A 24,817-nucleotide genomic window follows, 5' to 3' on the forward strand; every position below is an offset into this window, starting at 1 on the left:
TTTTTTTTTTTTTTTTTTTTTTTTGTTCCCAACGATTGGATTCTTCCGAAAATCCAAGCATATGGACAATACGGAAGTTGATGCAAGGTCAGGGTCAGTTGTGCAGAGAGGAACAGTTCGGGGTGGGAGATAGATCATGAACCGAAAGTGGGAAGAAGGTGCGCGGCAGAAGGACGGGGAGAGGGAGAGGAGACCAAGAGAGCGAGAAAGAGGTGATGTGAGTAAGGAATGAGAGAGATAGAGAAAGGGAGAGAGGGAGTGAGAATATCATATGAGGAGGAGGAGTTGGTGCGGTGTACGAGGGCTTCCCCTCAACAAGTGTGATCGAAGCTCGCTAGACTATATAACCTGCGGCCGGGTCGCGACTACGCTCAGAATGCATCGCGGAGTGTGGATCTGTGATTCGAACGAATTGACGCCATCTTCCTTGTCACGCAACGACCGGTAGTAAATCTAGGCCCTCGATCAATTTGCTCATTACAACGATGATAATAACGGTGTCCTTTTGCGAGGAAAATATCTTTTTATTCTGTGATCATTGCCAGATACGAATGACTAGGTGTTCATTTTTACTAGATAGCTTGTAATAATTCAAGGTCGTGTATATTTCAAAAATCTCCGACAAATCTTGAAGAACGGGTTCAATTCAGATGTTAGAAAATTTGATTGATCGACTCGGTGAGGAGGTACACAAGCTATAATAAAGACGAAAGTACTTTTGCAACGACCCGTTACGGAAGTCGGTTATGGAAATCAAGTCGGTTTTTCCACCGTGCTTCTGAATCATGCTGTTCTCTACTTATTAGCATATTATGTACTTATTCCAAATCTACTCGTACAGCGTTAACTCAACGTTTTAAAAATACACACGTACAGAATATGTGACTCGGTTGACTTTTGCGGCGTTGTTCCCCTTCCTTCTTTTTTTCAATTGCTGAGGTGTAAACCGAGTCTTCGTGTTATCTCGCACCCAAGATATTTTGCTATGACTATCAAACCGACAAAATTCCCACTTCTCTTTCTTTTGTTTTTATATGAAAATTTTTATTTTTAAATAAGAATATAACTTTAATCAAATTGCATTTTCCACTGACAATAATGCTCTAGATATTGAAAGAATTTTCCACTGGAACAGGAAAGTGTTTAAGATAAGTAGTTTCTTTTTTAATGTTTCTTTGTTTAGTTGTTTTTATTTCCTAGACTGATTATTGAATTTCTTTTTTTTACATTTCTAACATACAGATACGCTTCTCTCCCGTCGCCGTTATTTTCTTCCATAAATAAATAAATGAAAGTCTCCCAAGTATTTTCGTTAAAAAAAAAAAAAAAAAAAAAAAAAAAATTCCCGACATTCGCAGAGCTATTAGAAGGCTGCTCACTCTCGAGAAATTCGTGGTGTGCCAACTTCTCGAAATCAATTGGTTCTTGCCGCGCCGGCGGTCGCTTCGACAAAGAGACAGAAAAGGGAGAGAGAGAGAGTGAGAGAGAGAAAAAGAATGGTCTCGTACGATCGCGGATTGAATTTATTAGCGCGTTACGAGGCAAAGTCACTCCTGCTTAAGGAGAGTAGCCGGCGTGAAGTGAAAGTGTGTAGAGGTAGAAATTATTAGCCCGAGCTGCTGATGTGTAGAGCGGATTCTTACGGTAGTGAAACGATTGAATAACTCGAAACTCGTGTATATTCGTGAGCGCACACGCGCATCACAGCGCTCTCTTGTTGGGTATACATCTCTGGCAGTTTTTTTCGCGAGCGTGCGCCCACAAGAAGTTCTAAATAAATTATAGCGATCCTCAAGCTAGATTTCTGTAGCCGGCTGTCCGTTCTCTGCTCGCTTTTCGAATCCATAAACTCGCTCGTGCTCGGTTGGTACAGTTATACACGTGTAAAACGAAGTAAATACGAGTCTTTATTCTCATTTGGCAAACTCCAAGTACACTCTCTTCCTTGAATTATTTTTTTCTTCTTCCATCTATTATTATAAATTTTCTGCTGTTCGTGTCGTTACTGGCGTTGGCAAAAACACAGGGCAGACAATTCGATTAATATCGATACAATTTGCTTCTACTGCGGGAACATTATAGATTTGAGCACGAAATATTTGCGCGATAACTATTTAATGATTTATTATGTAAAATGAAATTACTGTCAATAATGTAACGTTTTATGTGCAGCAGTTATTGATTTTATTGGTACGGCGTTTGTACCGGAATTTAAAGTATATGTTTTAAATGTGTTTGATAACGTTTATTGTGTAGATTTATTACAGTGTAATAATATTGTGATTGAAATACGTAGCAACATTTCGTAGCATTTTCCTTTCTTTGTTCATTATGCCAAATGCTTAAACTTTTTTGAATTGCAATTTAAAAAAAAGAAATAATATTCTAATTAATAAAACGTTGAATAGTAATTAATGAAGAAGAATAAAGCAATGAAAGAAGCTGTCTTTTTTTTTTACAATATCTTACATATTGACTGCGTGCCTTATTCTTATGATAAAAGCTTTTTTTTCGTTTTTCAATTATAATTGTGTTGCTAGTCATATATGGAACAGTATAATGGAGCACGTGATAGCAGTGATAGTAATGAAATAGCAGAAAATGCGATAGCATTATTGAGTGCACTGTTTGACTGCACCTACTTTAAAATTAAAACCATCGATCACTGAGATGAAAAAGAACCAGCACGCTTGCGATAAATCATAAACATTGATCCTTTCTTTTAATCAAGCGGCAATAATGCAAAAGAAGGAAATTGAGCGAGGGGAAAGCATTTCCTCTCCAAATGAAGAACTCATGAGGCGGTAAATAGAATTTTATAAAATATTTTGTCATCGGTAAATCCCGATTCGGAGTATTTGATATTTTGAAGTCATCCAAGTTTTCTTCGAGGAGTGCTCCGTTATTATTTTAGTTGCAAAAATATTTCAGCCGCATTGAAATGTATACGTAACGCTATTAATATTCGGTGACCAGATGGAAACGTTAAATGTCGATCAAAGTCCCGTGTGAACTCGATATATAGTTCCGGGAAAATAATAAATGTCGCTTAACGTATTTCGCGAGCTGCTTTTGTTTTTATATATAAAAAATGTTCGAGAAACGTTTCGAGGAGACTTTTTTCCGCCACTGATACAATGGTGTTAATTTTTTAGTGGAAAAAAAAAAAAAGAAAAAATGAAATACGATGCAAATCCAGACGTTGTATACCGGTGAAGTTATAAGAGTACAGAAATATTCGAGGTATACGTTTCGCCTCCTCACATGTCGGTTCACTGTTGCATACCAAGCGTACTGGGTTCGTCAGTCTTGCACAGTTTTGCCGCTAATCTAAATATTTTATCTGAGGTTCCAATTTCGAAACCATAGATCAGTTAAAAAAAATGAACGTTCCTCGTGATTTTTATCTGCTTTTCGTCACGGGAGTACGTGCGGACTTTTCTAAATTTAATATCTCGTCAGAATCTTTGTTACGTTAATTCATAAAAGCAAATGAAAACTTGTTATTCGTAGGAAACTCGTTTATCGGAAGAATCAATGTTGAATCAATAGTAAAGCACTGTTCAGAGTGAGCATCTCCTGGAGTTTATCCACAGCACCAGGCAAGTAGAAGCACACACGCGTAAAATCACCGAAACGTGTCTCGCTATCGAGTCACCAACCAGTTAAAAACATAGGCGTAAACCACGCGGAAAATAAATGGCAAAGTCTTTGCATTTTATCGGAATAACGTGTGTTGTCAAAGCGGCCAGTGGCGGAACATCACGCTTCTACCGGTTCCGGCAAGAAAAAGCGCGGGGTGGGGGGAAAAAGGAGTAGGGAAAAAAAAGAAAGAGAAAGAAAGAAGAGAAACCCCTTTGCAAACGAGGAGAAGCCTCGGGAGAAAGAACAAGATTGCGAGAGCAGCAGGAGAACCAGAGAGACACTATATATACATATACGTGTGTGTGTGCGTGTGTGCAGAAAGAGACAGAGAGAGAGAAGAGAGAGTATGATACGTTCGCAAGTGTGTTCGGCTTGTTCAAGGGCGCGACTGGTATACGGGAGAGTCTTCGGATGGCCGTCAAATGGGCACGCAGCGTAGTCTGGCATTGGTCTGCTCGCTATACGCAGTGCGTGTAGCGTGTGAGGAATCCACGACGAAGTCGGTAATGCTGAGTCAGTCAGGTGCCGCGGTGCCTCTTGCACCTCTTGCACCTCTTGGAAGTAGTAGGTGCGCGCGTAATAGAGAGAAAGAGAAAAGGCAAACGAAGAGACGAGGAAAACCAAGATACTCGAAGTACGTCGAAAGATCGGAATGAGAGGAGAAAAGAATTAAGATGTGTATAAAGAGAAAGAAAACGGAGGAAAAGGGAGTTAATAGAGAAGAGAGAAAGAGAGGCAGGAAATAAAAAAAGAAGAATGAAACAGTGAGAGAGATGAAACGCTATTGCTTGGCAAGAGGTGGAGCGGGGCGTTCGCTGGTTCGCTCCCCGGTGATGAGGTACGGTCGATATGGCAACGCCGCGCCCTGCCACACGCATACCGGCATCACCGCCCGTCCAAGCATCGAACAGCCGGCAACGTCGCTCCGGCAGCACGCGGGGGAGAGGGCAGTCGAGCTCTCACACATTGAACGACGAGGAGAGCGACCTCATGCCCTGCACACATGTGCAGCCGGGGACACCGAAGAGACTGAGATGCTTGGTTGGCTGGTTGCTTGGTTGCTTGGTTGGTTGCTTGGTTGGTTGGTTGGTTGCTTGCTTGCTTGCTTGCTTGCTCGCTTGCTGCTGCTGCTGCTGCTGTTGGCTTGCACGCTTGTTTTCTTGCCTGCGTGACTGTCCCACGCACGCGCTTTTCTAACGTGCACCCCTGTGTCCAAATTGGCCAAGTACTTTTCACTTGGAGGTTCGTTCTTTTGCTGCGGAAAAAATAGGCATCTGCTCTCTCTCCCCGTCTCCTCTCCCCTCCCCCGTTAAGTTATTTAGTTTGTTCTACGGTTTTTTTTTTTTTTTTTTTTTTTTGGAAGAAATTCATAATCGAAAAAGTTTTGGAAACATTCAGAAAATAACGTAACAGAATGTAGATTATTTAACGGTTTGAAATACGAAACGTAGAAAAGTGCTTTCTTCAGTTCCCCATTTCTGAAAATAGAATTTACGGAGAACGGAATATTCTTTGCGCGAAACAAGGCCTTTTCGCGTTTCCTGTTTTGACAAGCGCACATACCTTTCACGTACGCGATACCGTTAAATCGACCAATTGAACGGTTCGCCGTTAAAATACGTTTACCTTACAGTGTTATTAAACCAAATATCGTAACGTTACATTCAAATGGTTTTCGAACGTAAGCAGCTTCGTTTACAATACCAGCATTGAACCCGTACCCAAAAAGTTCAACAAACGTCAAGTTTATCGCATGAGCCTGTATGACCTCGAAGGATCGAATTGGTTTAACATAAGATCGGATCGCTGGCCTCGTGAACAACAGTATTGCTTCGACGGTCGCATGATTCGTTGCAGTGGAAGCATTCCTCTTTTCTTTCTTCCTTTTTTTTTTTTTTTTTTTTTTTTTCTTTTTTCTTCCGCTCGTCCCTCAATCGTAGGTAACGACACCTACTACCTCCTTCGCGAATGTCGCGTGTGAGGCCGCACGGTCGAGGTACCAAGTGACGCGGGAGAAAGAGAAAGAAAGAGTTGGAAAGCGAGAACTTGTTTGAGTGGAAGGGAGATGGTGGCATGCCGGCATGGTTGCCATTCTATCAGCCGAGAGGAGACCACTTCCGAGAGTATGCCTCGTGGCGACGACAGTATGGCAACGCCGCCTCGACAAGATTAAATAGAGATAGCCTGAGGTATACGCTCCGTCGTCGTAAGATGGGCTCACCGTTAGTCGAGGAAGGAGTGAGATGGGACAGCCAAAGGAAAGCATACCGCCTCAATTCGAACTCGTCGATCGTTCTCTTGCCAACGCGTCGCTGCTGCTGCTGCTGTTGCTGCTGCTATTTCCTTTCGTTTCTCCGTGTTTTTTTCCTTCGACTTTTTCTGCGGTTCTCTTTCTCTCTCTCTCTCTCTCTCTCTCCTCATGCAAATTAAAAGTGTACTTGGTATGCATATCGTGCATTTAAATGTTTGGATTAGCGGGATAAACGTTATTGTCGTGAAGTTGGAAACAGGCGAGTAATAGACCATTAAATCTTACGACATACTGCAGGAATGTTCGAAACGTTGTAAAATGTGTTCTGAGAATTGTACGCTGCTATTAAGTTGGATATAATCGGGACGAAAACTAAATTACTGACGTGAACAACGTATTTGCATTTAAATGAATTAAACTTCACTGCAATATATAATTGCAAATAAAGTATTCCATTTATGCCTACGGTTGCTAGTGTAAACTACTGGTTAAAATGACTGAAAGGAGGATATATGTATTCCGTATTTATCGTACGTTCATAAATACACGTTCCACTTCCTATTATTGCGAGTCGAATTTTATTCAAGTTGACACGTTATAGAATTTCTGGTACTGTGTCACCTTGGCTTTAAGTTCAATCTGCCTTTTCAAAAACGAAATGAATTTTTCTCTGATAAATATATATATATATTATTAGATTGTAATATACAATGTAGATATTTTTATTAATATTAGAGATGATCCATGCGTTAAAATCGTTCAATATTTCTGATTGCCTTTTTTTTTAGCAAATACGTAGTTCAAATTTGAACGCATTTTTCACGAAACTCGAAACTTTCCATTCACGTACGTCAATGTGTAGAAAGTAGCGTCGTCTGTGTGCTTTTGTTCCGCGATCACACAGAACTCGTTGGAAATCTTTTGCAAATGCTTGCCGTCTCGAGCGATCGCGTTCGTAGGTGAAATGGGCAAGATAAATACAACCTCTCTCTGCCTGTATGTGTAAGTCAAAAAATTGTCAAAAATATAACACAAATTTTCTTATATATATATAATATATAAATATTTAACAATATCGTATTAAAACGTATATTTAACCGTACGAAAATTCACGAACAATTGGACGTTTATTATTTCATTTTAAAATTAATCTATTGTATTATACACAGAAGTTACAGTGATTTTTTTTTTTTTTTCATTTTGAGACCATAGATATTTTTTGCTACATCATGCGAAACCGTATTTACGAATATAGCCGGCAGGCAAAATTAGCAAGGTCGTAAAATTAGTTAGGCTCCGAAGCGTACTCATTCCAAATATTTGTCAAGCGAACGAAACAGAAAATGCCAAATGATCGGCGAATACAATCGTATTTCCATTTTCGTTTTAAAATGTACCAGATCGTTGTGTAAATTGGATCGGTAAATTAGCCGATAAATTAAAATGAATTGTTTTCGAAGAATTATGCGCCTTGTCGTTAAGAATTAGAAAATTTTCAGGAACTTCAGTTTATCGCTCGTGCGATTCTGAATGTATTCGTATTGGAATTTGCATTAATTTAACTAAACTTCTTTTTTTTTTTTCTTTTAACCTAATTTCTGCGGCGGTGCAAGAGATGCATCAGTATTAATGGCCTTGGCCGACCAGTTGGTAAGCCATCATTCGAGCACGAGCCATCGCCAGAGGTCACTGTACCTTTTCTCTTCGTTGTGTACCTTTGTCACATCAGCTTCGACCCATTTGCGGTGCACGCATCTCTGCGCGCACTTTCCGCGCCTCTCTCTTACTTTGCCTCGTCTTTTATCCATACGGATTGTCCTTTCTTCTTAACTCGTCAGTTGGATCGTTCTCTTTTTTTTTTTAATGAAAAATCTTTCGCACGCGGAGTTAAAAAATTAATGCTTTCGCAGCTGGTGTCTTCTTGCTGACTCAGTCGGCGCTAGTTACCATACTGAATATCTTTCGATATTCAGAGAAAAACTTAGAAGAGTCAATGTCTGTACGAACGTTCATGAAGTTTCCATGTGAAATTTAGTATCTGTACGAATCATAGTTGTCTCGATGCGCAGATAGGCTATACTTTTATATCACTTGTGTTATTCACAAGTGTAGAAATTCGAGACACAAGCTATTAACATTTCTGGCATTGAGGATTGTGCAAAAGCGAGATGCATGTTCCTTAATCTCTATTATCTGTCGCGGCAGTCGGTTAATTGGATAACTCGCTGGCGCATGCGCCACTAAAAGAATAATCGTAAAAGGTTGGTAGTTACCTTCAGGCAAGTGTGGCGTTCACTTTCAAGATAAGTCGTCTCATCGCGATCTAATCCTTGCGTCATTAATACCCTTATGGTTTGAGAAGCAATGTGTAACAATCATTCACGTTATCTGTGACAGTGGATTGAAAATTGAACATTTCTATGATTTTTAGATACCGTCAAGAGGGTTGGTTACACCGTGTTCGATTGAGCTGATATATATTTCGAAAATGATCGAGCTTGTATTACCGAGATTCCCAATAAAACTTCTGAAATTACACGGTATTTCATTCATTTCTGGCGTTTAATTTCATTTCGTCGCGTAGTGTTGCGAAACTGCTGATAACACCTGAGGAAAAGACTTTTTAGATGAGACGAATGGAAATGAATCTTTTTCGTAGATATTTCGAGAAATTATTCTTCATAAAACGTGTGTTACCACGTACACGCAAAAGATTAAAAAAAAAAAAAATTCAAATTTTTTAAGCTTCAATTTGCTTTTACTTCTATCTGAGGATTTTACCAAACTTCAACAGACATGGTCCAAAGGACGATGAAATCGTGCCTGCGAAAGTGCCAAATTTTTCTAATCGTTTCGCGCTTGTCCCGCGATAAGAAGAAAGTCTTTTTTAACGTTGCAACGTGGGCGGCCCCTGTAATAAGTTGAGTCTAGCGGACGCGATATCTCATTGGAGCACACTCGTCACAGCGTGACTCTGGTAGATTATAGTTTATCTTATGTAACGAGTTAGTGTCGAGACAGAGAAAGAGTATGGCCATTGTTTGGCTTGCGACAACTGCAACGCGCACAACGTGGCACCCGCATGAGTTCGCTGATGTGTCTCGGCCGGCGTCCGTCGGGCTCCGAGCTTCTGCCGTCGGCGACTCTCCTCGGACCTCGCCGAAAAAAAAAAAAAAATTCTCTTATATGTATTTACACGCCGTCAGTTTCGTTGTTGCATGCGTCGTTAAACGGGCCGTTGCGCAAACTGAAATGTGTCGGAGAAATGTTGAAATTTCGCTGCACGTACACGCACGTATTTCCTGTACAAGAGGGAGGATACTAATCGTAAGAAGATTTAGCAGAAATTATTTAGGCACGTTGGATATCGGCGCGCGCGTTTCTATCTTACATAGGAATTATCTTTTTTTAATTTAAATAGGTCGTTACGTAATGTGACGTTGGGAACAAGTACGTAGCGAAACATTCGAGTAGGTTTTGGAGCATTTATTCATAATTTTTTTGTCGTATGAATTTAAAAAAAAAATTTAAACAAAAATCGTTTTCCCCCACCGTCGAAATGGAAACATACATGCTGTTAACGACTGTTTTGCGTCTGGTATACCTCGCTCAGAGGTTACATGATAACTCGGAATCGAAACACTTGCACCTATACGTTATTCGTGAACTGGAAAGATGAGATGGGCGTGCAAACAGCGAAATATTTGATTTCCCGAAAGCCTTGGATTTCGAATCACAGATTCGAATTTAAATTACAGGAACATACTCTTGTGTTGTATTAATGAAGTGCTGTGCTATATTCCAGTTCTTCGTTTATTCTGTCTTTTATCTTCTGTTTGCATATAAATTTGATTTAAAATATTCCACGATTGATTAAGTCAGTTTACTTGGGAAATTTAATCTGAAAAATATTTTTTTTATTTCAACGCGCGCGGCATCAAGTAATTTTCTAACTTGTTTCGTTTATTTAATAAAATTCGAATTAGAACAATGATAACATGATTGTAGAGTTTTCTGAAACTTTGTTTAGAATTGGTATTTTTTCGTGTATTTTCCGTAGATTCAATCAAAACTGATCTTGCCGCTTATATAATCTCTTACGCGTATCTGTTGATAATGTTATTAACGTATACAGTGTACTGATCGTTTTGTGTGCATACTCTTCAACACAAAGATCCTCGACTGCTGAAGAAAAAATTTCTTTGAATCTTTTAAACATGAAATCTACTCGTACATATCAAACATTTATGCAAATTTTATTCCGAAGGAATGGCTTTTAATCTTTACATTAATTAAATATTTCCGGTCTTTTAATCTGCGTATCAAACTTGTCTGGAGACAATTTGAATTTTCGTAGTTATTGTTGAGGTTCGCCAGAAAATAACGTTGGATCTTTAGTATGAATACTAAATTGTAATAATGAGAAATATAGAAATATTATGTATATAGAAATATTCAGTACAATAAGCTACATGTTTATTAATTTACAGAAACTTTAATCAATATTTTTTGGAACGATTGAAACATTTCCCAAGCCATTTATTCGAAAACCAAGCATTCGGCGAACACGACTGGTTTTCTTCCGGTACAGCACTACCAGATCCCGTCTGAGTAGTTACTATGTCGTTACAGCGTCTGTAATAGCGTTGCAATCGTCTACAGTAGAACAAGGAGCGGCTGTTCTTCTGTCGTCGTGGATTACATGGCCCCTTAACCGCGTATCGCGTATTCAATTGTCGATGACTACGTGCACGTTTATTACGCGAACGCGCTCGGCCTCTGTCTAAGCTATACATAGCATGAAACCGAATGCGCCGCGTTCATTAGACTATCAATCGAACGATTATGCATCGCTAAAGGATAGGCCATGGTAATTAAGAGCAATTATTGGCAAACTCGGCCGGCATTGCGGTAAATGCTGACGTACATAAACGTATAAATGACGCACGTATTTGGACAAAATGAGATTCGGATTTGTGAGTTTGTTAGGAAAGATTCTGACGAAAACGGAATTTTTTTAGAAAGAATTTTAAAGCATGACACGTAGTTTTGAACGTTGATTGGTTAGCATTAAAATTTCCTCTTCGTCTGTGTTCCGAAATAACGACGAATTGGTTGAATAATTGGAGACGAAGCAATTATTTGACGCCACCTTTTGTGCGATCGTCGCCATTCTCGTTTTCTGTCTTCAAGAGAACGTATGTACGTAGGAGATGAGTGTGTCGAATGGTACGTTATGAATTATGAATCGATCTCGATATCATCGTTCTCGTTCAGCCCATGAACAAAGTTAATTGGATAGCCATAAAAATTGTGTTACGTCGACGGATGATGGCTCAACGATATTGAAAATAAAGTTTGATGCTCTTTGATCATCCACATGGTTTCGACGAACCAAGCGATATAATTACGACGAAAACTAAAATAAAATTCATGTTGTATGGAACAATATAACAAAATAGACGTGACGAGGAAAGCCCAGATGAAGAGTATTGAGCTATACACAGAATTCAAGCTTTGTCGTTCCAAGTCTTCAGCCGATACCTAAAATAGAATATCATGTTTTCCACTAGTCTATTGTCTAATCATTCTACACGCTCTTCTGTTCCGATTATCAATCGTCTTTTATCTTCTACTTGTAACGGCACGTTACCTGCTTCCTACGCCTGTTGACCTAGAAAATCCTACAAATCCCAACATCCCAATTTCGCGAAACCATTCTTCAACTCTCGAAAATGCCTCTATTTATACAAGTGTCCATCGACACCAAGCAACAATCTAACCCTACATCCCAATTTCGCGAAACCATTCTTCAACTCTCGAAAATGCCTCTATTTATACAAGTGTCCATCGACACCAAGCAACAATCTAACCCTACATCCCAATTTCGCGAAACCATTCTTCAACTCTCGAAAATGCCTCTATTTATACAAGTGTCCATCGACACCAAGCAACAATCTATCCCTGCCAGCCTATGATGTTGCACGTTTCTCTCATCGTGTGGAGAGTAAGCCAGCGCGCAAGTTCACTGTTTCATCGCCACAAGGAAGCGCGACAACCCCCATGGAACCGAGCTCTACCGTACGCCCCTAAAGGAGCCGATGAATTGGCGCTGGATATCGAGGTCAACCCCCGGGGTTTCCGTATCGGGCCACTATTTCCGTTTGCTACTAAACGCTCGTGCTCGCTCCCTCGCGAGTGCTCTGGCGCATAGTTAGGCAGACAGGCGCGCATACGCGCTTGCTCTCTCCCCCTCCCCCGAGAGAGGCACCGGGCGAGAGCTCTCCCTATACGTGTACGCACGCGAAGACTTCTTCATCCGTTCGTTCATTCAGAGTTCACAGTCAGTCAGTCACCAGCACACCTCCACCGATCAGCTGATCCCGACGACGACGGCAGACTGCGCGTCGCCAACCCCTCCGCCCTCCTTCCCTTCTTCTCCACACCCGCCCCTCCTCCTCCACCTCATCCTCCGCCACCTCCACCACCTCCTGCTGCTGTTGGCTGCTGCTGCTGCTGCTGCTACTGCTGCTGCTACTGCTACTGCTGCTGCTGGTGCTCCCTAACCCCCCCGATGGACGATCAGCTGACTGGGAACTGTCAGTCGTGTGCCGTGGGCCTGCGAGCCCACGCGATGGTGGGGCTCTCTCCGCGATCCAAGTCGGTTCGCTTTCTGCTCTACACGGGGCCGCGACGCGAGGCGACGCTACGCGCCGCGCCGCGCCGCGCCGCGCCGCAACCACGCGGCCACAGTGTCCCGTGCCTAAGCTTACGCGAATCTCGTCGACCACGCCGGCTACCGACCGTGTTCGACACGCGCCAGAATCTTGACGGCAGTGTTCCGCGTGTCTCTGAACACACAGAAGTAGCTGTTGACAGAACACCTGAGATTCTGAGGACGCTCTGGGCGAAAGATGGGATTTCCTGCAAGTAGAGGACACGGACAGCGTTTACGTTCCGACGTGTCAGAGTTTTCTGCGACTGGATGCAGCATCTGCCTTGGTACACTTGATTTTCCGTTTTCCCTTGGAAAGTAGAAATGTACCGTTACACCGTTGTTATGCGTGTATTTGGTTCTATCAAGTAAGATGTCATGTATCTGTTTTTTTTTTTCATATTTACCGCCATAATTAATTTAGAGAATCCTAGCTTGCTCAACTCTTTCGTTGTGAATAGCTATTGATAGCTATTCATTTTCTCCAATACATATGATTATTATAATATATATTAATATATATAATGAACCATATATACATGTATATATATATTATAGTAAATTATAGAGTAATTATATATTAACAACATATATTAATATATTATAGTGAACCATAAGTACTACTGAACAGTCTATCCGTAATATTGTACCGAGTTCCAAAAGTTTAACCCTAAATTGTTTAAGATTTTCTCTACACGAAATCTCGTGATTATCTCTCTCTTGTCTGACTTCATCGCCATTTTCAGATACGTCCAATCTTGAAATTCTCGTCGTTAATATTCGATACTCTGAAAACTCTGTGACAAGAAGTTGTTGTCACAGCACTTTGGTGTCTTGTGGTTGGGATTAACCATCCTGTTTGGATTTCTTGCCGGAATCCGCGAAGCACAGAGTTCAGTGGAAATGTAGAGAAAAACTGTGATTGCGGTTCCAAGGAGATCTCGAGTCGAACGTACTCTGTGGTACTTGGTCGGTATTCTTGGAACCAGGGTTCTTGGCTCCTTTCTTCGCGTTTATTTTCGATCATCGCCTTTGGAATTTATAATAACCGTCGGCGATCCTCTGTATCGTCTTGGAGATTTACGAATTAGTGGATTTGTAAACGTTACAGACCAGTGTTCCTTCTACTCGGACACAAAGAGACATTTGTTGGATCGTAAATTTAGTCGCGGCTAAGTTTGATAAAATGGCAGTTGTGATCAATTTTCTTAGGTTTATATTTGTAGACAATTTAGGTTTCATATATGAACAGATATGTTGCGTGTCGTTGCCCATGTTTAACTTGAAAAATACAAATTTCGATTAATTTCTCGTTAAAATCTTCTGACTCGACATCTGTAAAGGAAAGTCTCGAAAACATAAAATATATTTTTATTATTATTATTTATTTTATTATAATCTTTGCCTAGGATTATTACATCTTTCTTTCTTATTTTCTAACTCTATAACTAATTCTTATTGTCTACATCCTATGGAACTAATTTATCCTGTGCTCAGTCGTATAATCTTATAGTCTTATAATCTACCCTTATACACTTTAGTGCCCTTATAAATCTTGCAGCCCTTTCGTAGGCGAACTAAAAGTAAAAAAAAAAAGAAAAAAAACTATCTTCTACTGTTTTCTAATATTGCCTTTTCTTTGATTTTGTTTCGCTGCTTCGTTTTTTAAAACATAAAATATATAAATATGGGCTAAAGCGTATTCATATACCTCATTTAATAGCATTTCTATATGACTGAGAACATTTAATACTATGATGAAAAAAAAAAAGTTTCATTGCAAGATAATATTATATACACGTATACGTTCCGCCTATACACATATATATTTCTATATTACAAATAAAACGAAGTCGTGAGAACGAGAGGATTAAAAAGTATGCGCAGCTCGTCCTGGAAATATGCTGAAAAATCGTTGGAAAAAATGGTGGACGACAGAGGGTATTCGGCGACATCGTCGATATCGCTGGCTGTGTCGAGAGGGAATATCGAAAGGCGAACGTCAAAGGGAAGATTTATCCTCTCGGAGGCTGCGTATAGTAGCAGCTTGCTGCCGCTTTCGAGCACCGCGTACGATACACCATCGGCATCAGCTAGATATACTGGTTTTACTTTGTAGTCGATGAGAGATAAATGCACTGGCATGCTCGTAATTCCAACCAGTTCTCCATCTCTCGAGCAGAGCAAGGCGGCGGGAGGGATTGGGAAATGACGCCGAAAACAGATTCGCTGCTGGAATACTAATTCATCGTTTTATGATAATTGTGCGTTGCATATCTCGCATTCGAGAACGAGAAACATCGCGAGTCGCAAGTGTTTTTTTTTTTTTTTTTTTTTTCACTTTAGTTTCAAAAGACGATATAGTTGTCTCTTTACTCGGCTCCTTTTAATTCGTCGTAAGAACTCAAAAACATTCTAATGTAATATATCTTTTTACTGCGCGTTAGAACATAAACAGTCATTGTAAGATAAATTTTAAAAAATTACCCTTTCTCATATTTCTTTTCTCGAAATCTTTTGAGAGACTTTGCATCGTGAAACGAATGCAAATATATCATAAACGATTATTTTCGTCATAAGTATTGTATTCAGTTACTCGATTGGCCGTGATTAACACATCCCTGCGTTAAAATCGTGAACATTAACGGGTCGCGTCCTAATGGCTGTCTGAAATTAATCAAATTTCTCATGTCGCGAACAGTACGAACTCGTTCGAATTCGTTTCATTGGTCGCAGTTAACAGACGTACTGTGTCGACGATATCCACGAAGGTTTATATAATTAGTTGTATTGTAGCGTATAACATTGTTCGTAAAAATAGTTACAATTGATACGACCAATGTCATTCAAAAGCAGAATAATATGCCGATAATGCTTTTTTACTTAAAAAAATATGCTTGTAGACTATTTCTGTAACAGAAAATTGTAATTTGTTTCTCCGATGTTGCAAATAAATATATATTTCTAATAATCTATGCATATATATGTAAGTACGTAATATACGTTGAATTAATTAATAGCTAAGAAGATTGAATTCCACTTTTCTGTTGCAATCGGACACTATGCTTATTTACATTACATAATCACGTAGAAGTATTTCTTAATATCTCGTTACATTATTAAAAATGCCTCACGTGTTTGACGCCGCTGCTTGAATTAAAATCTATCATGCAACACTTACTTAATCCTTTGCACTTCAAATCATTTTTCAATTATTTCTTTCTTTCTGCAATTCAACTGTGGCAATTGAATATCAAGTGTAACTCAACATAAGAGTTCCTGCGATAAAAACTGATGCCGAGTCACACTCGACGAAAGGAGTGCAAAGAGTTAAACCATTATTCTCCAGTCTGATGTACGAGGTGTTACATAACTTCGTGCGCTACGAGATTACAGATTACCGAATTAGTATTAACCTCTTGCGCTGGAATGCAAAATTGCAATATTTCCTCAGTTTTAAGTATATTTAAGAAAAACAAAATGGACGAAACAAATAATAAATTTATCACTTCTCAATAATTTCTATCCGGTGATATCATGCCGACGAATTCGAAAAGAAAGTGACAAATTGTATACGGTTCGGTCGCTCGTTATGGTCCGCAATCAGTTGCCAGCGCAAGTGGTTAAGGCGTTTAATAGAACTGTGCTTAAAAATGTGATTTTCAGGAAAAAGAGATTCTATTCGAGATTCTGAACGTTTCTAAATATAATACTATTCGTATTAAGGTAAAATTATATTCCCAATACTGAGAAAATAATTTCAAGTATATATAATCCAGGCAGAACAAATGATAAATTTATTACTTCTCAATAATTTCTATTCAGTGATATCACACCGACGAGTTCGAAAGGAAAGTGACAAATTATTGTATACGGTTCGGTCGCTCGTTATGGTCCGCAATCAGTTGCCAGCGCAAGTGGTTAAGGCGTTTAATAGAACTGTGTTTAAAAATGTGATTTTCAGGGAAAAGAGATTCTGTTCGAGATTCTGAACGTTTCTAAATATAATACTATTCGTATTAAGGTAAAATTATATTCCCAATACTGAGAAAATAATTTCAAGTATATATAATCCAGGCAGAACAAATGATAAATTTATTACTTCTCAATAATTTCTATTCAGTGATATTACACCGACGAGTCTGAAAAGAAAGCGACGAATTATTGTATACGGTTCGGTCGCTCGTTATGGTCCGCAGTCCGTTGCCAGCGCAAGTGGTTGAAACAGTAAGTAGCTACTGTTGAATGCAGACGAAGAAAAAAATCAAAGGATCCGACTGCTCTGTTTTCCGTTCGTATGAAATGAGATCATCTCACTCGTGCCAAGTGAACATCAGAAGAACGCCGCTGAGAAGCGATCTCTGCCGCAGCCGGCCATCATCATCGCCGCCATAGAGCGATGGAACAGCGTGTGGTGAACGCAGTCCGTGGCACGCGGTCGATGTATGTATCTGTTCAACGACGAGACCGAGACTGGCTTAAAAGCCCCGGCGCGAGGCACAACGACGCTGGAAACGTGAAAAAGCCGAGCGATAGAGCGCGAAAACGGCGGCGCGCGCGGAGCCATAGGCCAGAGAAGTGTGGCGGGCCGGTGCAGCATGGACACACCGGCACGATAGGGAGGAGGGAAGCGTATGCGAGAGGGGGTGGGAGAGAGAGTCAGAGAGAGAGAGAGGGAGGGGGGAGAGAGAGAGACCATGTCCTACCCCAACGAGCACGTGGCGGCAAAGACACTTTCATCATGTAGTCCCTCGGAGGCGAACGAACACGTGGATAGCGTTCGACGCTCTCGAAGAACGTCTCCGCGCATGCGCGGTGTAATTCATACTGTCAAGGTCAAGCAAAGTCGTACGATTACAGCCGAGATGGGGCATCCGCGTGTGCCGGTGCTGCTATGCTACCTAATCGGCGCCAGTAAATCGCTCGCGTATATACGCGAACCTCGCAGGCGAGCGTGTTCCTCTTTCCACGCTCTTGTCCCATGTTTCTTGCTAACTTGCCGCTGTTCTTACATTCCTGTATCGGCAGCCTTAGCGACACCCCCCCTCCCGAGCCCAGAAAGTAAAAACGCGACGTCTCTTCGGAAATCTCGAGACTCGAACGTTAATTTGTCGGATACTTTAGGGGTTGCAAGATCGTAAAGTGTCACCTTTGAAACCCCGTTACTCGGTACATTGAAAAATCTCCATTTCCGAAACACCTCAATGTCTGCCTGTCCTGCATCTCGTCTTTCTTGCTAGATGACGTTCTGTACTGTGATTTCTCTGTGCTTCTAGTTCCAATGGCAATAGCCGAGCGCGAGTATGCAAAGTTTGGCGAGCGAGGAGAAGTTGGTTGGGATTGTTCAGGACGTTAACTCGTTCGCCGACGGTCGCGCTCCTACCGACCCCAGGACTGCACACGATGAATGGGATGTTTTGTGTTATTGTCCGTTTCGTCGTGCGGCGCGCTTGACAATGATGGCGCTTGCGGTGCATTGTTTCTGGTGGTGAAAGAGGATAATGGTGTATTGAGCGTGAATGGTGTTGATGATGGATGTTACGCGTTCTATTGGTTATGCATTACGGTTTTACTTGGATGATTGGAGCGGTAAGACTATAATTGGCAAGTATTGAATATTAATCTTTGGGTGCGCGGGCATTTTAATGGCGGATGCGCGCCTAACGATATAAAATACCACGTGTTGGATATGTTTACTTTTACTGCCCGTTAAAAACCAATGACTGTGATATTCATTCGCCCAGTCATGCGTTTCATTTTGTTTCGAGACAGTTTCGTAAAACTTTCGATGAGTCGTGAGCTGAAAATCTAGCTTGTTTCAGAATTCTCCGTTACTCTGTAATAAAGATGACGTGAAATTGGACATAGCTCGGACCAGGTTTCTATGATGATTTTGCTCAAGTTTGCTTCGTATTCCTAATAGAATTTTTTCTTATGAAATTTTGTATTATTATTATAGTCTCATAACAAGAGAGACAAGCCTATTCAATATATTCTGCAAGAAATCATTCAAATCCCTTAAAACGCATCATCGTGCAAGTCTATGAAATTTTCGTGGAGAAAATGATCATTTTGATACATACAGCTTATGATGCTGTAGCTTCTTAGAATTACTCTCAGTAAATCTTCCATTTGATCACATCTTACAGTCGCAATTTTCATTCTCATATAATTTCTTGTTTCCATTTCTTTCTTTTTCTAACCATTTTTCAATTAAACGAGTCGAGTGGAGGAAATCGTTGGTTCTTTCCGTAAAAGCTGCTTAGGGTGTGTCACGAGGGTCTCTCCCTCTTTCTATATGGTTTCTCTTGATCAAACAAAAAGTTGCTGCAGGTTGAAGTAGATTCCTGTTGGCTTCTTTGTTACGACTGGTTACTAGTTCTTCAAGGCGACTTCCCTTTTCTTACCTGCCTTCCCCTTTGATCAAACGAAACGCTGGCCTTAGGTTCAAGCGAATTCCCGTTGGCCATCTTTGTACAATTGTTCGGCAGTCCGAACGCTGCGCGGAACAAAGGAATTTTCCCTCGACGTAAAAGTGTCGCGCAGAAAACGGAGAGAAGTAGAAACTTATTTGAGATTCTTTGATTCGTCGCGTTGATCTTGTTGAACTATTTCTCATGTATTTAAATTTGGTGTTCCTGTAGCAAATACCTAGGCGTATGTTGATTGCATGCTCATACGATATTTCAATATTGTATCAGCTATGTTTTCGTTCGATGATAAGGCAGCTCCGATACAAATTGAGATAACACGTATTAACAATTAATAAGAGGTTGAGATCGTTCGTTTTCGAAGGTTTCAGGCAATTCTTTCAGTTCTCTAACTCCAACGTATCCTGACAAATCTTGCATATCTTGCAGTGTTTATACCAGATAAACTGCTCGCGACTCAACTGCTTGGTAGAATGCCCGATAAGATCAGGTAAAAACCATAAAACCTTGTCTGCGTGTATTTATCTACGTTATCTACCCGTCTCTGTCTTTCTTTCTTTTTTTATTTTTTCATTCTTATCACTTTCTTACGTGCGAAAGATTTCTCAATTCCAGAAGCATTGGTGTTAAGTACCCATCAAAACAGTTGAAACTTTGGTTTGGAAAAATGAAATCATGAAATAATACGTATCGAATCACGTTTGTTGCAACATATATTCTAGAATTCTTCAGATCCTTTAGAAATGTAGAACGACGAGAGAATTGATCCAGTTTATCCTGATGACCCAGCGTGGAGGAAAAATATCCAACTGTTCCACCACACGCCGTTTGCAAAAGTCATCTAAGCGACAGACAATTTTTAATTCTGCGTGAACTCTTGTGAAAATTAATTCTCGCTGGAGGAATTTCTTCGTTGGCTCGTTTTAACTAATCGACGATTCTAGAAGCTTCGTAGAGACACGGCTTACGTACGTCCACACGTTATAATAAACGCGTAATCAGCGCGCAACGCTTTGTACAATTCGCAACAATTTCAGTTCGTTTCGTCTCGTATCGTGACTCTTCGCAGCTGGTTGGGATGTTGTACACCTGAAACGCATAATTGTTGTTTAGCTCGCGCGAAAATTTTTATCACGCGCCGGGAGACTTCGCACCGATAATAAAGTACATATTTCGTAGCAACTCCGGTCCATTTCCGCTGTAAATTAAAATTTCGTTCATATGAAATGACTAACTCATAATTTTTTTTATATATATTTTATTTTTTTTTAGATATTATATATACATTACAGATGCAAAATAATGTATTTTTAAAGGTTTAAATGATTTCTTATAAAATACATGAACAAAAGTTTGTGTAATGGTCACTTTAATGTCTCTGATGAAAACTCTATGCTTCAGTCCTTGGTAGTTTGTGTTGAGACGATACCGAAAGTAAGCATTGAAACTCTGATTAAATTTAGTGCGAAATTTAGCCAGAAATATATCTTTTAGAAAATGTTTCACGCTGGAGATATTCACGTTGAACTATTTATAGGAATAACAATATTGAAAAGTTATTTCTGTGAGACGCGAATGTGACTCCAATTTGACGAGGTATGAACAAGGCTGGAAAATGCTGATAAACAAATTTGCAGACATTTCTTTTAAAACATGAATATATATTAGAGACATATCGCTAACATCAATGAGAAACGATCGCGATATCATGGTTTTTCTCTTGGTATTGAGTGACTGACACGTTGTAATTGAACGTGTGTTGCAGCATGACAAATTGCAACGTTATTTAATTACGCGGAACAATATTAATCAGTTGTGAATTTTTACGTAAACTCCGCGCGAAAAATGTCGCGTTGTTTCGCATCGCGATTGCTAATAATTTAAAGCACTGTTATATAATGCCGTACTATTAATTTATTTCGGCTTTTCGCATGTTAAATGTCGCGCCAATTTTCACAATCGTGATCCAGATTTCGAATCCAAGTTAATCTCGATGCCGGTTTAGCCGTTTAAGCCGGTTAAAAGAGTTAAATTAGCTCGTTGAAATACCATCCTTTTCGTTTATCCATCGCTACTTCCACATTTATACCTTTGCGCGTTGTATTATTATTCACGCGTTTTGTATTTTTCCTAAAACACTTGTGTTTTATACTTACGCAACGCCACTTGTATTAAAAGTATACAACAGAAATAATGATGATACGTCAGTTTCTCGTATGTAAGATAATGGATGTTCTTTGAACGAGCAATCTGTTTTAAACTGGCCTTGGCAATGAAATTCAACAAGCTAGGATTCTAAAGCATGCTAAAAATTCCAAGTTCGAAAATTTATTAACGAGCATGCGTCGTGTAATTTCGGACGTATGCTTAAACATGTTAAAGTCGAATCGATCGACTAGAAGTTTTTCAACCTTTTATCCAAAGTAAATTCGTCGCAGTGTGCGCGAATACTTTCCACGTCCATCTTCTTTGATAAAAGTAACAAAAATGTTCAAAGATCGTGTTAAAATCGTCGAATCGAAAAAAGGTGAGATCAAAATGAGAAAAAAAATACAGCTCGTTGGAAGCTGCACAAAATTTCTATTAACACATTGCGTACCGCACTCGGCGCGCCCAACCTGCTTCCAGGGCCCGCACATTTTTGGAGCAACAGGGAAACGATGCATGTATGCACTTCTTTAATTCACATTGATAAAATATTCTTAAATATTACTATATAGTAATATTTAAGAATATTTTTTTATAGTAATATTTAATAAATAAATAAAAATAAATATTACTATATATTTTTTTATAGTAATATTTAAGAATCTATTTATTATGTATTTCAGATTTTAACTATTATTTATTTTATATTTATATTAACACGTTGAGGATGATATGCTCTGATAAACATGTAGCCTGTATTTCCTGGTACTTTTTAATATTAATTAAATGAATTATTTAATATATAATTGAAAGGGTTCAAGAAAATGTATAGCATTTTAACCAGTGTATTATTTTATTAATAATGAAAATTATTAATTATTTTTCATTTTAGAGGATTATAATAAAAGGAGATTATAATAAAATGAAAATACCTCTAGCAACGTTTCTTGGTGTGGTATGTTAAGAAACAATTTCCCTATTTGAAAAATTATATAACATTATAATATATAATTGTATATATATATAATAATGTGTACAATATTATATATATAATGTATATAATATTGCATATATTGTATATAATATTGTATAATATAAATTATATATAACGTTGCCTGGGTCGTGTCCCCTGCAACACAAAACAGCGTTCCCAGTCCGCAACAGTTGAAAAATGAAAGACGCGAATTCGCGTCTCCCGTCCACAATGTGTTAAAAAGAAATTACTTCCGTAACTTCGTTTCGACCCCATTCAGCTAGTTTTTAGCAATGAAGGCTCCTCCGGGGTCATTCATTTCGCGTTCATTGACTGATCGAGTACAGCGTCTCTCCCCACCAATTCTTGGAATTAGGATTATCTCGATCTACGTTGCCTTATCGTGCGTGAAACGCAACGCAGTACGAAGCCAGCGATACCTATATTTCGGTACAAACGTTTCTCAGAAGTCTTGCCCCTCATATTTATTTCCACTTTCGGTCCTGACTTTGAACGCTTAAGCGAGGACTATATTTATTGCGCGACGCGTGCTGCGTTCGAGCAGTTTTGACGAGAGGCCGATGTCGCGAGGTCGTCCACAGTGGGGCGCCACATTCTCGATTCATAAGGTTGAACGTCGCGACGACGAGAATAGAAAAGGAACGGGCGCGGATCCAGAGAGCACTGACCCAGTATGTTCGTCCGTCGTCGATTTCACTGTTGTGTTCCGTTTGCGACGAACGCGGCGTGCAACAGCAAGAAACCATCGTGTCCCGACGATATATTTCATTATGCCTATTGCGTCGTATGTGGCGTCTGCTCTCCGATTGTTCGTCGATTTTAACTTTGTTTTCGACCCTCGGTAATTAATACGCGACGACATGTCTGGACGTGTTAGGTGCGTGCCACGCTTCTTATGTTGCCCGACCTAACCTCGAAATTTAAGTGCATCGAGCTACGTGACGAGGTAACGCATACTGTTTCCTTCTGTTTGTTCTCTTTATTCTATACTCGAGCTTTATTCTATATTCTGCGTGTGTGTTGTATGATGCTGATTAATCTTACACGATATATGTATATAGATGAGAGATAAATTGGCGAAACAATAATGTCAGCAGAAATATTTTCATTCGATCGAAATACCGAATAATATCACAGGCTTCTCCAAAATTCATTTTTTACGATGTGTGTACATTAAGTAACAAAATTCCAAATCTCAGAATTGTTTGATAGCGATTAAAAAGCAAATTTTATCTGTATAATATTGTACAGATATATCGCGGAGATATGTGAAAAACGTAACGAGCAGTTCAACTCGCTTCGCCAAAGTGTCACCATGACTTGTGGGTAAATACACGTGCAAGTTTCAAAGTTTCCTTGTCGTGTCCTCGGTGTTATCGTATAATTTACAAAACCGACCTGATATCGCGTATTTTCTCTCTTTTCACCTCGTTTTATTATTCTGTTACTTTGCAAAATTACACGTTGCCGCAACGTTCAGCCTATTTGAGCTGGCAACTGATTGCGGACCATAACGAGCGACCAAACGTCGTATACAATAATTCGTCGCTTTCTTTTTGAATATACTCGTCGGTATATGACATCACCGGATAGAAATGATTGAGAAGTGGTAAATTTATTATTTGTTTTGCCAATTTTGTTATATACTTAAAACTGAGAAAATATTACAATTTTGGAACAAAGAAGAATTCTCGACCTGCTTTCTCCTTTGTTCTTATTCTTTCCTGTATTTCCTTCCATTCTCACTTTTTTCCTCTGCCGCGACACACGCTTTCACACAAGCGCCCGCGTAACACCTGAGTTATTATTTTTTTTTTTTTTTTTTACCGCGCATCCAAGAAAATTTATGCACCGCCGCGGTACGTTTCATCTCGCGTCCCGCTACCAGGAATTCTCTAAGAATCGCGCACCCCCATTCTATTTATCCCTACCTTCTGTATTCATCTCGCGGCACCGACAGATCGTACATTTTCGTCTTTCGTTTCTCCCTTGCATGTAGATTCGCCGCCGGACCCGTCGAGCTTTCACGGAACGGAACCGCAAATTCGTTGGCCAGGCGCCGAGTCGTTTACGGCTCGGCCGCCTCGAATATTTTCTCTTCGTCGATCCTTCATTCCCGTATCTAAGCACGTCACGTTGCGTCGTTCTCCGATACGACGGTATGACGCGCGAGCGTGACGCGATTTCTCATGGAAGAAAGTCGAACGTGACAGACGCTTCGTTGACGCTACATGTGCTACCAGTGTTTCACACGCAATTTGCGAACGAATCGTGAAAATTTCGTTTGTCGATGGTTGTGACTAGTTTCTTGAATCCCGAGTAACAATATAGCTGGTGGGTAACGTTAACGTCGATGAATCACTTGGCGGAGGCACGTTCGAGCGAAAGCGCGAATCCTTTGCTTCTTCACTGTAAGGTCACTCATTAGCGCGAATAACGTCATATTTCTGTAGTCACTAACGACACGTCTGACACGTGATATTTCAGCTAGTTGGTAACTTCTACGAATGTTCAAATGCTTATAAACATTTAAAAATGCAAGCATTTACGAACAAATTTTATTTAATTAGTTTCTTCCAGTGGCGTTTCAATCAAACAGGTATCCAATTTCCAATCGCGGACAGTATATTGGG

At 39.9% G+C, this 24,817-nt stretch overlaps 1 protein-coding gene across 6 annotated transcripts in view; it reads left to right on the plus strand.

Annotated features, from left to right (window-relative positions):
• LOC122539085 (AT-rich interactive domain-containing protein 2) overlaps positions 1 to 24,817 on the plus strand; it is a 58,963-nt gene that overhangs the window by 7,334 nt on the left and 26,812 nt on the right. The window contains exon 1 of one of the 6 annotated variants that reach the window (XM_043673699.1): positions 22,753 to 23,130. The exons of the other annotated variants lie outside the window; for them this stretch is intronic. Within the exon in view, the coding sequence (XP_043529634.1) occupies positions 23,080 to 23,130 (51 nt within the window). The 5' untranslated portion in view covers positions 22,753 to 23,079. Of the gene's footprint in view, positions 1 to 22,752; positions 23,131 to 24,817 lie in introns of those variants that run through there. 6 annotated transcript variants of the gene reach the window in all.

Source organism: Frieseomelitta varia, unplaced genomic scaffold (genome assembly GCF_011392965.1).
Source record: "Frieseomelitta varia isolate USP_RPSP 00005682 unplaced genomic scaffold, Fvar_1.2 scaffold_190, whole genome shotgun sequence".
Taxonomy (NCBI): domain Eukaryota; kingdom Metazoa; phylum Arthropoda; class Insecta; order Hymenoptera; family Apidae; genus Frieseomelitta; species Frieseomelitta varia.